General features: G+C 38.2%; 1 protein-coding gene across 1 annotated transcript in view; it reads left to right on the top strand.

Annotated features, from left to right (window-relative positions):
* The window catches only part of FRMPD4 (FERM and PDZ domain containing 4), a 294,549-nt gene that overhangs the window by 261,027 nt on the left and 18,335 nt on the right, over window positions 1-15,187 (top strand). Inside the window, 3 exon segments of the mRNA XM_053971771.1 lie at window positions 2,780-2,825; window positions 11,371-11,475; window positions 12,666-12,773. Coding sequence (XP_053827746.1) covers window positions 2,780-2,825; window positions 11,371-11,475; window positions 12,666-12,773 — 259 coding nt within the window.

Here is a 15,187-nt window from a genome sequence, read left to right as displayed (position 1 = left end):
CAAGATGCAGAAGAGAGGCAGTGATTTCCAGCCTCCAGTTCACAGAGGCTGGCATTGTAGATGAATGTTAATGCCTCATGCAGCTTGAGATGCCTGATACTTAGTAATGCAGCTTTAACCTTTATAATAGACTTAATTTGATTTTCAAACTAAACCATCTATATTCTCTTCTTGTTGCAGCCTAAGTAGCTGTGAGGAGTAGTGAGAACAGAAAAATATAATCACCACGCAGGACACGGAGAAGGACAGAGAGATGAATCACAAATTCCCATCAGATTTTTCAGATTTTAGCCTTGTTATCACTATTTGATTTTAATGTCAGGAAATGAAAGAAACATGGAAATATTTTGCTGTGATGTTGGTGTTAGCCACTCAGATGGCAGAGCACTCAAAAAGTCAGCAACTTGTTTTCTAAGCTGATATTGCAGATGTGTGGTCTTGAGTGACTCTAAAAGAGCACAGAAATAATTAGGTAGTTGTTAAGTGAGTATGAAAGGTAATAAAATAACTGTAATGTATGCTTTTCTTTTTCATTTTTTTTTAATTTAGCCACATTTTAAATGAAGAAAGACGTTTCAGGGTGAAACTAAGACTGCAATTGGGTTTTTTTAGCCTTTGCCACTGTGCTTCAGGTGTTGTTTAAAAGACAGCTCACATTTCAGTGTGATGATGTACCTTGTTTCTGTAAACTTAACTGTCTGTATGTTCTACTGTCACACAGGGGCATAAGTTTGTCCACATACATTCAAGCTACAAAACGCAGAGATCACACAGTCAGTGATTCCATTGTTTCTCCATTCTTGTGACATATACAATAGAGGGTACAATTGGCAGTCTTTAGTGCTGTACCAGGTTTATCATGTAGATCCATAGGATATGCTAGCCATACCAGAAGTGAAGAAGATAAGCTGTCCTGCTCAGACGAGCAATGGAGTCATGACTGAATTCTGCAGATCAAAAAAGCTGATAATTAAATACTTACTTCTTTTCTAACTGTGATGTGTTTTGTAGGCAGCACAAGTTTTACAGGCTACATTTACTCTGGTGATGAGGGATTTGTGTGCAGTGCTTGACACCAACTTTTTGAATGTCTAACATGATTGTGTCCAGATACTCTAAAAGAGCAACTCTTATAGCCTGAAATGTTGAATGTATGACGCAGGGTCTAGCATCCTTCCAATGCAAGTGTTTATCCTACAAGAAGGTCTTCCCACCAAATATATCTTTTGATCTTTGTTTAAGAAAAACCCACCTGCTAATCTAGGATAAATCTTGCCTAGCTGACACCTGGACAGGTTTAATCCAAGAATAATGTATAGCAGAAAAACATTTTCAGGAGAAGCTGACTTTAATTTTTAAAGAGAACTCTCTAACATAGCTAGACTGCAGGAGGCAGTGGTGGTGGTAGTAATCATACACAGCATGAGAAACATAAAGTAGTGAGTTCAAAGTAATTGAAAAGACCTGTTGGTCATGGTGCAGTTATCCCAGGGCTGCAGTTTATCCCAAACTAACAACTGTGAGCCTTTCTGTCTACTAAACTGCCTAGGTTAATATAGCAATAATAATTGGATAGATGTGGATAGCACAGAGATGATGAGATTCTTGAAATAAATTACCTTTCTTAACATGCATTTGTAGATTCCCAAAAAAAAAAAAAGTGGTAAAATATCTAATAAAAGAATATCTAATTAAATATCAAATATCTAATAAAAGAAGTAAAAAAATTGAAGCTCTAACTAGTTTTTTTTTAGTTCATGACGTTAGATTAGACTTTGCTCCTTACATGACTGATGGCTTTGGCAAAAGTAGAATTTGTTATTCCTGTTGGCATTTAGTAATGTGTTTGCTTCATCAAGTATAGACTGTTTTCCAGACCAGTTTTCTGACTAGGCCTTCATTGTCTCCTCCATTTTTTTTGCCTTTTGGCTTTTTAAGTTGCATATCAGAGGTGTCATTTTGCCTATAAGGTGACCCTATATACGACCAGTACAGTATGATTTTTTTAGTTAGTTGTGCTCAAGAGGTTAGGCATGCAAAATCAACTCCATGTCAATTTAGCCAGGTAGTAAGTCACATAAATTAACAATTTATATTTGAAAGTAGTAAAACCAAGAGAAATTTAATTCTATCTCAACAAAATGGCAACTGACCTTTTCTTCATTAATATCACCCACTGCAACCATCTGATCAAAAGGTAATACAAGAGATATCTACTGTGATTGTCTTGTCTTCCTTCTTCTTCCACTTTACTTTTCTACAGTTATCCACCACCCCCATCTACCCACCAAGAGTTCAAATATATGTATTATTTGTCTAGGCCACTTGGTCACATCTAGATGAGAAGAACGCTGTTGTTTCAAACAGGTGAAGTGTACAAGAGATAGACGGTATAAAAGTCACTTGCATTTGTAGAGTAGGTAAAAGAAACTCATGGACTACAGATGCTGAACTAATACTATTAATCAAAGGTTATTTTGTTCTTGCTAGAGACAACCATTATTGCAGCATGCAGGTTTCTCTGATGAAGCAAAAAGTTTGTAGCATAAACTGCAAAGTTAGGCCAATTCAATTTATTAGATTGGAAAAAAAAACTTATTTCTTAATACCTATCATTATTTTGGCATATTACTAATCTCTGTACTACTCCGCTATGTCATTGTAATAAACATCCTTCCATATTACTGCAGTTTTCTCCATTAAAAAGAAAAGCTAGTTATCAATAGTGAATAAAAGTATGACTCTTTACTTGATTTTACTTTGTTTTTTCTTTTTATAGAAGCTGCAAAGAATCGATCCTCCTTACTGTTGTTCAACCTTACCCTGTAAGTATTGCCAATGTTTTCTGAATTAGTTTCCTAGCAACATAGCAGCTTCTTTTTCTGCCCATGTTCTGTTTGTGTCCCTACATTGTCTGTGCAATAAAAAGAGGTAAGTGCAATAAGGGCTGTGTCTATTAAAGGTGGTGTTTAAGATGGCATTATTGTGTCCTGTACTCAAAGGCTACATAAGTAAATTTAAAAACAACAGTCTTTAAACTCATAGTGGTAGAGCAGAATTCTGAGTTCTGCTTCAATTTCTTGTTTGTTGCAGCTCCTGGGTTTTTCTTGATTCTGCCCTGGTCCCACAAAGTTAGGCAGCTGCAGCAAACCAGCTGTACCTTATCTAAGGGAGGGCTCTGTCTGTATCTCCAGCTTGTGGAGGTGAAGGGAGAGCAGAGACAGACTGGCAACCATGTGAGGTTGCCTTGAATGGACTGGGAGAAACTGCAGCCCATTCAGAGCTGGTTGATGGTATGTGACTTTGCAACTCACTCACTGGTTTGTGGGAGTGGGGTCATGACCTGTCAGCTCAAACCCATCTCCCATAAAAAGATGGGAGAAGGCAAGCCAGGGGAGGAAACTCACCTGTCCATGCACAGCCATGTGTGCATTTTGGGCTGCAGAGGGGCCTCAGCTGTGCATCAGGAGTAATTCAGATTCAGCAGGTCCATTTGGCTCCCTGTTGTTTAGCCTGATACATTGCAGTTTTCATTAACAAGGGATAATCACATCCTTTTCACACAAGGATAAGAGATGAAGTGGATTTGACACAAAGACTTGAAAACAAGTTTATCTGAGGAAGCTGCCAAAATGTACATCTTGAAAATGCAGCTGTGTGTCTTTGTACTAGTCATTAGCCTTTCTGGTTAGTTTTGAGGTGGCCATGCAGCTTTATTTGTCCTGCACCTTTCTAGAAGCCAGTCTGCAGTGCACCTAACTTGTGGGGGAATTTGCATTCCACAGCAAAAACAGGCAAGGGCTGCCACCCTGCAGTAAGACCTCTGTCAGGAATGTGATCTGGGATCAGGTCAGTATCAGTCACCTTAAATGAAAATGAGGCCTGGTCTTACTAAATAAAGAACCTATCTGCCTTTAAAGCTTGCTGGTTTACAGACAGTGGTTTAGGTCACAGTGAATATATATAATGGGGGAAAAGAAATCCCCATCCACTTTTTTATGCAGGTTTCATCCATTGACAGACTTAATTCTTGTCTGTAAATGTCAGGTGAAGAAAGGGCATGTGCTTTAGTGCACCTATGTGTAGTCCTTGAAAGTGGACAGCAAAGTGTAGCACTATGTCTGTAAGGTGCTGTGACCTCTTATCATTATGCTGCTGGACTGAGAGCAAGTCCTGTATGTACTGAATGTAAGGGAAGCTGAAACCCAAATAAATTATGCACTCCATGTTCAATGGAAGACCTTACAGCACAGGTACAGTCCTTCTCCACCCTTTAACCTGGAAAAGAAGGAAAATTATGACCTGGTATCTTTACCAAGGGCAAGTCTTGCCTGGCCAGTGTAGTGGCTTTCTATGGAGTGACTGCATCAGTGGACAAGGGAAGGGCTACAGATACCTTTTATCAGGGTGCAGATACCTTTTATCTTCTGTAAAGCCTTTGACACAGTCCTCCACAACATCCTTCTCTCTAAATTGGAGAGAGATGGATTTGTTAGGGGCACTGTTAGATGGATGAAGAATTTGTAGGATGCTCACATCCAGACGGTTGTGGTCAGCATCTCAGAATCCATCATCAGCTGGACATCAGTGACAAACGCGTCCCTCAGGGGTCTGTAATGGGACCAGTGTTATTTAATATCTTTGTCAATGACGTAGACAAAGGGATTAGGTACATCCTCAGCAGATTTATAAGTGAAACCAAGTAAAATGGGATGGTTGACACACCATCAGGACCAGAGGGACTTGGACAGGCTCAAGAAATGAGCCCATAGGAATCTCCTGAGTTTTAACATAACCAAGTGTGAGGTGTTGCATGTAGTGAGAGGACAAGGGGTAGTAGCTTTGAATTGAAACAGAGTAGGTTTAGACATTAGGAGGAAATTGTTTACTCTGAGGGTGGTGAGGCACTGGAAAAAGGTCCCCAGAAAAGTTGCAGATGCTCCATCCCTGGAATTGTTCAAGGCCAGGTTGGATGGAGCTCTGAGCAACCTTGTCTATTAGAAGGTATCCCTGACCATGACAGAGGGCTTGGAACTGGATGATCTTTGGTACCTTCCATTCTTTAATTGTGTCAGTCCGTGATTCACAGCTATTTGTTCAAGCTCTTTGTGAGGCCTGACAAGGCAGAATCTGCTCCTCTATTAAGTAGCAGCAAAATATAATCAATAACTGAAATACCTCTAGATGTCACTGAGCTAAGGATGATACTGAAACACTTTTCTGTCAGCCATTTGGACTGATGTGCCCATTTTGTACATGAATTTACATCGTCTCACTCTGGTATGTCTGTCAGAGTCCCCCAGCTCTACCTCAGCAGACAAAGCACTTGTGTTTTTGGGGGTGATAAACATTTAAGCTCATGTAGGCATGAAGATAGTCTCCCCAAGAATGTGCACAGAGCAGTTAGAAGATGAGATTAATGCCTGCATGTTGGTGCTAGCTTTAATTGACTGATTTTTACCCCAAGGTTGGGATGCTTAGTGAAATGAACTGGTTGGGAGGGCCTTGACTGCAGGATTGTTGCACCTAGCAGATCTCGTCTGTGCAGTATTATTATAGCTCCCTACCTGTCCAGACCAGGGTTTTATTGTTCATAGCATCTTCCCCCTACTGCTTTCAGCTTCATTTTTTTTTCTGCAGTGGAAACAAGGGTTTCTGTAGGGATGTGGAGCAGTTGGGATGAAGGCAGTTTGTGCAGCCAAGTTTTGGCCTTAAAGCAGTGCAAGACCCCTCAGTTTATGCAAACCCTGGGCTGCAAGGTCGCCTGGGTACTCCTGAGTCACTTCGAACATCGGGTCCATGCTGGCCCTCCTACTGCCACACCATTGCTGTCAGTAGTGCCTGAGCCTGCTGGCACCTCTTTCAGCCTTCCAACCCCTGGGTGCTGCTGACTCCAGCTGTGTACTTGTCCTGGTCTTCTGTGCAGGGGATCCTCTGACAAATACAAATTGCCTTACAGTTTGGAAATAATATATATGCCTTCAAAAATTATGATGCACATGTATTTTCCCCATTGGTTTAATTTTTCCTCCTTCATGTTTCCTTTTACTATTTTGCCAAAATAACTGGGATGATGAAGTAGAAACCAGACAAAAGAAAATAAAAGCTTTTAAATAAAGGCTGAATTTCTTCCCTGTTCTTGACAGAAATACATCTCTACAAACATTTCATCAATCTCTCTTCTTGATGGTGACTTTCCTTCTACCATTGCATGAAAAATATCTGCCAAGATGGATTACAAAAGTGCTATTTCTTAATTGGTTGTATTTGTGCTATTTAGACTGTGGTTTGATTTTGCATTTAAGTAACCATCCTTTATGATTGCAGGTGAAAGCAGATGTAATCTAGATTTATAGTACTCTGTAGTTCACTTAGTACTCTTTGAAAGCTTTTACAGATAATTTTTTCTTAAATGCATTCAGTTTTGTTTAATGCTTAAACACATTAAAACACATTAAAATTTAATTTTAATTGTGACTAAGCCAAAGCATTAGACTATCTTTTTCTTTCCATCAATCTACAAATCTCTGTTAGGTTTTTATTGCCAATGCTCCTAAGGAGGTCACCAAGCATCTCAAGCAGTTAAATAGTTCAAAGTTTTGATTTCTGGAAGTATGGCATTTGATTATAATTTCTGACTGTTTTATTATGTAAATGAACTATCATTCTGATTGTTGCCTTATTAAGTTTTTTGCATTACTTAAATAACTTGCCTGTTTGATATCCTTTCAGATTTTATGTGCAGAGATCATTTGATAGGTTGCTTTCATGATTAATCTCTTAAGCTCCTTGGATGAAGTCCAGGTCTGGCTGAGATCTATGGCAATTTTGCTGTGCATTAAGTTTTGCAATGGGAAAAAGATAGGATCTTCTGTTTTGAAAGAGATGCTTCTTGTTTTAATATGGTCATACTTTTGAGACAAAACAGTTGCAGAAAAACTACAGTAAATAACATTTATGGATCATAATGGTTGTGGTAACAATCTTATTGAGAGTTTGTGGGACTAATGATCAGACTGTGACTACCATCTAAAAATGGTAAAATATAATAATGCAAATAACTAAATACAATTGTCTATGATAGATTGCCAACTTTTTAAGAGAGAACCCAGATCTGACCACTATTCCAGCAATTAAATTTGTGCCAAGAGTTTAACAAAGAAATAGTCCTGGTGATCCTCTGTCAGTGCCATGTGCTTATCACAAATTACTATGTGGTAAAACTTCTCCACATTATTTCTTCCATGTCCCTACTTTGCTCTTCTACAATGCTCTTGTGAGCCAGTGTAGTCTTTTCAGCCTTGTTCGCAGCTATGAATTACCATATTTAGTTTGCCTTTGGGCATTATGTCCTGTTCCACTTAATAAATGTAATTCTTCCTCTTACTCACCTTTTATTTGCTTGTTAAATACTGGTGCTTGTAATCGCCGTTAGCGGTGAACCAAAAAGTCAACACATTTTTTGCACTTATGCAATTTTTTCCTTATTTTCTAGCAAACTTAATATTTTATATTAAACTAATGATTGTTTTTAAGCAACAAGCTTAAAATTTATTGCATATATACACTCTGTGACTATTTAAAAACTATAGTATTTCTGTAGTTTTAAATGTAGTATTTCTAATTTTGATACTTACTTTCACAGAGCAGGTTTTCTTTTCACCTTGTGATTGTCCTATACTGCTGTCATTCTATTTCTTTATGATTTCTCAGTACTACACTGTGCTCTTCTAGCTACTAATTCCTTTTTTTTCTTGAGAATGAGTAAAGGTTTTGCTGTTGCAGCACCTGTACTGGCAAGAGCACTCAAAGGGGCTTTTTCAGCAAATAAAACCCACTTCCTTCACAATCTCCCCCAAATTATAGTTTACCTGCAAAAGTTCATGAAGCACTAGGCATTTTTACTTTCATTAAAAAATTTTCTCTCATAATGTAGGATATTGTTTCTAAAATCTATCAGTAAATGACCCGCTCTAATGCTGCTGACAAATATAGGATCTAATTTTGAGAAGTCTAGAAAATGAGAAAGTAACATTTTCCTGAAAGTCTGCTCCACAATCTTTTGTGTTTTGACCCTGCTGATGGGAAGCCCATTGATTGCAGTCACTATAAGCAGGGTTCAAATAGGGTTTTGGTCTTCACTGTTATTTCCTCCAAGTATATCTCTGTACAATGCTTCATTTTTCTTGTTAGCAGTTTCTCTAGGCAGTGTTGAAATGATCAGCTGATATTTTCCTTTGAATTCTATGTAAACAAGTAAATATTATTTAAAATCCTGATAAATTTGAGCTTTTAATAGGAAACAGGGCTTAGGTCACACAGAGTAAAGTTTGGGGGTTTTTATTTTGATTCCTTGTTAAAATGTGTGCCCTCATTTTGCAAAAGTCACTTTAATTAAGCTGTTTTTATCTGTGACAGTGCAAATACTTTATTCGCAGTGATAGATGTCCTGCATTAGTGTAAACACCTCCTGCTTAAGGTCATTAACTGAGAATAATGGCATCCATTTGGCTAAAACACAGAGCATCACAAATAAATGAATTATTATCTGGCACTATGTAATCATTAAGTGATAGCATTCTTCTACAAATCTAAAGACATTAGAATACAATAGAGCTGCACATCATCTTGCTGAGGCTTTATTAGACAGGCAAGTTCTGGCAATCAAACCCAACTGTTTTCTCAGGTATTTGCACATCCTTTGGAAACACTTCTATTCCCAATGAGAAAATGTCAAGTGTCAAGTTGATGCAGAGGTAGAAACAATGACATTGCGCAATTAAATGCAAAAGCTGTGCTATTACTCAAACCTTTAACCAGCAGAGAATGTTCTCCAAAATACCTGGCACAGCTGTTTCATTTTCTTACACCCCTAGTTTATAGTTTGGAGCTTTTTGGAAAACAGTCTGCTCCAGGCTTACCCGGAGTGCCTGGCAAAGGGCCAGACTCCTTCCCATGCCACCACAGCAAAAGTGGAAATGAAAGAAGAACCACATTAATGGTAGACCATGGTGTGCTCCCCTGGCTGCGCAATGGGTACATTAAACCCCACATCCCAAAGGGGTTTTGGGAGGTCTTGGGAGCCCACATATGTTCAAATCTTCAGTTGTCCGATTGCATTTTTGCAATAACATAATTTAAGTGTTTATGCCTCTTGCAAGTGACTTTTGAGGCTGTAGAGAGAAAAAGAAAGAAGTTGTAGAGAGCAATAGGGACACATAGTGGTTTGCTAGATTTGCTGTATGGGATTAACCTTGCCAGAATCCAGAAAAAGTTTGGCAGTCTGCCTGTTAAGAGAGGCTAGACTAGTGACTCATCTGTAATAAGAGCAAGCAACTGCACATAGATTTTTTTCAGCAAGAATAGTAAGAGAAAGCCACTGTTTTCCCCATGTTCTTGCAAGGGAAAGCCAGTAGCCTAATCCTGCTGCTGTGCTGCAACAGATTGCATTCTATTACTTGGGTGCCAAATAGACTATCCCCCTTACACATTGCAGAGGGGGACTACATGGAGAGGAAGGAAATTAGAGAAGGCATCTCTAGAGTTGTTATATTAATCATGGTACTGTTTTATACTGTGTCTTTCTAGGAATTAATCTCCAGAGAATAGTATTTAAACTGTTTCAGCATTTCCATGTTGCTTCCTCTTGCTGAGGAAGTCAACAAGGTCCCCCACCCTGAGATACTTTTTTTCTGCACTATTCCTTTTTTTTTTTTGTTTTTTTTGGTGGTTGTTTCAAAACTTTGGGGGACCTTCCACTTTTTTCAGCACTGACTCTGGAGGCTGGGCTTGGTTTGTTCATAGGGTGGAATTTTCTGTTATTTACAATTATTGTGTGGTCATATGTGCTAGAGAGGTAAGAAAGAATGAACTGTGAAAGCAAAGAAGCATTTATTTCTTGATTCTATTTTGTGCCTCAGGAATTACTGGATGTCTCTGATATTTCTTGGGAGAATGTGGCAGTGTTCATTCCTTATTCACTGGTTGATACTGAACCGATGTTAATAGTTACCATGTTTTCAATGTGATGATAGATTTGACACATGCAGAATTGAGCTAGACTTCTTCCTGCTAGTTGCTAGAAACCACTTCTGTGTCACAAGAAAATAAATTTTAAAGCAGTTTCAGCAGAGATCAGAGACAGAAACAGAGGAGCATGTTTTTTCTACCTTGGACTATTCCATTACTCCTGCAGATTGTTTAGTTGAGTCAGAATTTGAGTGATAGTAATGAGACTTCCCATGTTTACAAGGACAGCTCTCATGCCATATTGATCATCACCACTTGTGCCTCCACTTATTTTTCACAAGAAAACCAACATGACGGAAGTCTTTATTCAAAACTGGTAAGACCACTTCTCAGGACTTAGAGTAAAATTCTGAAATTCTTAATTCATATTTTCATGAAACAAATGGATCAAAATCTGGCCCAAAAGAGCCCAGTGACTTTCAGACAAAATGAGAAAGTCTTTCATTGCCCATTATCACAGTTATGAAGTGAGGCAATGCCAGAAGCACTGTGTTTGTAATGACCTGAGAATAAACCAACCTCACTTCTGCTGCTGAAAATGGAAATCCCATTGAATATTTAATTTGCTATTAAAAAGTATCTGTTAGTCAAATTTCTCAAGTGAAGAGATTTTTTTTTTTTTTAATCCAGGGCTGAAAACAGGTGAACTCATTGCATGATGTAGTAGGTAAAAGTCAAGTAGGTCCCAGAAGAAAATTCGGAATGCTTCTACACTTCTAATCCATGAAGCCCTACAACATGTCAATATTGATGGCATGCCTTGCACAGGGTGTCTTTAGGGAATGCCTTCAGGGGAAGCCTGATGGCCTGCAGGTGCCTCTTGGTGGTTTTCACCTGTGTTCTGAAGTGGACAAATACAGTGAGATGCCACTGCATTTGGACACCTCATAGACACTTTTTTTGCAAAAGTTGTGTGTATGTCTATCCAGTAGATCACAGATTATGCACAGATTTTCCATTCAGTCTGTAAAGAAAGGGTTGCTGGTACGTTTCTGGTCAGTGTCCCTTCATGCAGACAAGGTTGGGTGGCAGTAGTCATTGTGGGAGCAATACAGGAATTTGTGCGTGCACTGAGAGCCCTTCTCATCCCTCCAGTCTAACAGTGGGATAATTTCCAGTATGTTCAGTATGTACTGGTGTTTCCTTATGTGTATGTGCATAGAGATTACCTTAGGATGCACAACGGTTTGACTGTATTTCAATTCTTTTGCATGCAAAATGTTGCTGTATGCATGGGTTCCCATCCCAGCATATAAGAAACAGGGGGAATAACTGAAAAAAGGAAAGAAAGGTTTTAATTTTAAGTTATGTGCTATATCTTGTCATCATCTTTTCTTCCAGTCTCCTAAATCAGCTTTTATTAGTGCTGCAAAAAAGGCAAGATTGAAGTCAAATCCTGTCAAAGTGCGCTTCTCTGAGGAAGTAATTATCAATGGGCAGGTGTCGGTGAGTATTCAGCTGTTTAACCTCAGAAAAGATTGTGCATTTCATCCAAAGGTACAGCTCAAGCCTGCAAAGGGAGGTAATTGCATGGCAGGAAAAGCAGTGACAGACTTGCAAAGAGAAGGGTTTTTCTCTTTCTGAAGTTTTCCAAAGATCTTTTTTAAAGTTCATTTTTATGAAAAAAATGTCCCTTAAAATAAATTAAGATGCTAGTGAATGAATTTTGTGGTGATAACACATATGTTTGTCTTTATAGTCTTGATAGTGTTTTTCTGTTAGTTTCTTTGGATCAACTTTGTTTTCATAAAATCCATAAGCTCAAGAGAGGTACCATGTCAGAAAAACTGATTAAGATTTTAATTTAAAAACTGATTAACCTCACAGACTGATTTAAAATTTGTTTTATCTCCTTGAACTTATTGTTTCCAGACCTCAGGCAATGTCAGCCTCCCTTTGAGAGGCACTGAGCTCCTCCTCAGACATGAACTCCCAGCTCATTTTCATAATTTGCCAGAGGATCATTCCACACTGATGTCTTTAGCCAATTCTCTTCTAAACCTAAATTGATACTGCATTTTTTCTAAAGCAATTTCTCCTTTTTAAAATAAAAAGAAACAAACAAAACCTTCAAGGATTTGTTTCCCTTCCTTTTTCCTCTTTATTTTGCTATACTGGTTATGAATCATCAAATTAGGTAGCAATGTTATATGTTGCTTTTCTTAAATGATGAAAGAAATAGCAGCATTTAATATCCCCCTATAAAGAACATGTTAATTACCTTGATTGTAATCCTTACTAACAAACTGCAGTTTCCATTTTTTAGATTGAACACACTAAAATAGCTCACTATATTCAGAGATATAGTAATCCATCTTTCTATTTTAGTGAAAATGTTTCAACTTCAGAGGCAATATTTATTGTCAGACAGATAGTATTTAGGCAAAGAGAGTACTCCAAGCCACACATAAAATATATGTGAACAGTTGTATTTTTCAGGACAGAAACCCGTAGAGGGCAGCTGTAACGAGCCTGGCTAGATCCTTGCAGGGCACGGATATTTCTGCTTTCAGTTTGGGCCAACACTTTCCTTCTCAGTTTTTGCTTTTCTGTCAGAATGATGTACTTCTTGATAGAATAACGTTTATATTTCTCTTGTTGCATGTTGTAATCTGATCCACTAATTTGCTTGACAGGAAACAGTTAAGGACAACTCGCTTCTTTTCATGCCAAATGTTCTAAAGGTATATCTTGAAAACGGACAAACCAAATCTTTCCGTTTTGACTGCAGCACTTCAATAAAGGTAAGCTAGCTATTCCTTGGTATGAGACCTTCAGTAATTATCATTTACTTGGTATGTATTAAGAACAAAATTACTGGTGTGTTTAGTTTGAGTTGGACTCTTTCTTAGTTCAGAAATAATGAGAATTTGGTCCATTTTTCTCCTCCTAAAAATGCATTTTATTGTCAGTGAAGAAGAAGTGATGATTTTAATGTACTTGGAGCACAATCAAAATTGTGTGCTTGTATCATTTTGATATGCTGCCAAACACTAGCATGATTTGTCAGCAAAAGTCAGGAGCTAAGAAGATTAAGATGTTGGTTACTGATTGAATATCATCCAGTTTATCATTCTGTGAATTTAGGATGGAATATTGTAGGATTATGTTGGTGATAAATTACTCACCTCAGTGCAGTGCCCTTTACACTTTCCGTAGCACATCTCACATGCAGAAATAAAAAGGTAAAGCCCTGGGACAAAACTGAGTCTGCCAGGGAATGTCTGTGACACTGTTCCATGTGGGTTCCTAAATCAGAGGCATCATCATGTCTGTGAGAGCCTTGGAGTAGCATGGTAAGCAGCAGGGCTAGCATTACTGTTTGGGGAAGCTAGTTTCAACACGGATTGGTTACCAAATCTAGCTCACTGCATGGCTGCATGCATGCTTGGGACACCGAGACATGAGAGGGGCATGGGTGGGATGATCGATGAAGGCTGGGGATGCCAGCTTTAGCTAGTTTTAAGGGATTGTAAAACCAGGCATATTCGAAGAAAGGCTGCCTCCTTTGTGCTCACTGTGATACAGCAGCATGCTCAATCAGTTAGAGCAGCAAAGATTTATTTACTAAGGCAGACAAGAAATTTACTCCAGTCTGATGGCAAAACAGATGCTAGTCACACTTAAAAATGGCATGCAACATTTGTTAATAAATGTAGCATATATGCCTTGAGTTGAATGCAGGTATGGATACAAGCATTCCATCCATGGGATACAGAATTCCTTGAGTTCATTTGAAAATTTGGCTGGTGAAGAAATAGGAGACATTACTCATGTAGGTAGTGAGGTCTCCATACCCTTCTAAGACGCACAAGCCCATTTTCTAGTATTTTCTGTTATGAGCATATAAACAACCAACCTATTCCAGGATGTTTTGCCCCTGAAGACCAGTCTTTGGCCATCACATTACATTAGTTTTCAGTAGTTCTGTCATGGATGTGTCACGTACTATCAAACCAAATGTCAAATCTGAAGTCATTGGCACAGATACCCATGTGAACTCAGTTACCTAGCTGTATTGACGTTGTAAACCTGCTTTGAACTTAGTAATTTTGACTATTGGTAAAAATAATTACCTTTGCATCTAATTCAGGCAATTACATATTCTCAGGCCTGCACAGCTATAAATGACATATTCTTGCATGTGTGTGTATATGCGTGGATGGGTGGGTGTGGATTGTTGATTTTTTGCTTAACATGACCCACGTGAGTCAAGGTAAATGCAGGTTTTTTCACCTCTAGTAGTCCAGTAGTTCACCGCTTAAAAAGAAGGGTGCAAGCAGCACCTAACCTGCAGTCCTCACTTTCTATATTGTTGGGTCATGGCACCTGGGCTGACTCTTAAATTATCAGATGAGAGGAAAAGCAAAAGCTTTGGTGCAGTAATTCAGAGGCTGTGTGCCTTAGCCTCATATTTTAAAAGGCCCAGAAGAGTTAGTGGTGGAAAGCAGTGCTGTTACTACCCTCTCTTAAAAGCTTATATTTAGTATTATGCTGCTTCATGTTACTGTTATGCCCATAGTATTTTAGCATAGTTTAGAAGTATAAAAGTAGATTTAATGTGTAAGTAATAAATTCCCCATTGGTCAGAATAGTATAATATTAGCCTTCATTATTTAGAGTGATAGCTAGCAATTCATTAATGCTATCTTATATTCTCTACATTGTAGAGAGCTGTCACCATCTTCCCACGTACATTCTTTCATCCTTCCACCAGTTTGGTCTTGATTTTCCATAACCATGCTGTAATTGATCAATTAATCTTCCTAAATTATGTTAAAACACTTGGATTACAATTCGTCATGATCTCCTTAGTAAATCCTATCCATCTGGATACTTACGTATATCTGAAAATCTTTCAGATGGAAGGAAATGTTTTAATCTTGTCACCAACATACTGTGAAACTATTTCTAAATGATGGGTTATTATGTATTCCTTTTTCCTACAGTATTCACTAAAGTAAAAGATACCTTGACAAATGGTATTAATAATCTGCATACATTCACGAAGCGTTATATGAAAGTAAGGTAGGAATTAGTTGAACGGTTTTGTGAAGAGGTTTGTTTAGCTGTTATTTTAGATACAGTCATTCTCAAGTTAACTATCTGTAGTCATAATTCAGTGTGAAAAAAGCTAATCAGGAGTCTCTAAAAATTG

This window comes from Vidua macroura, chromosome 2 (genome assembly GCF_024509145.1).
Source record: "Vidua macroura isolate BioBank_ID:100142 chromosome 2, ASM2450914v1, whole genome shotgun sequence".
NCBI lineage: Eukaryota > Metazoa > Chordata > Aves > Passeriformes > Viduidae > Vidua > Vidua macroura.
This window is presented reverse-complemented; position numbering and strand designations above follow the sequence as displayed.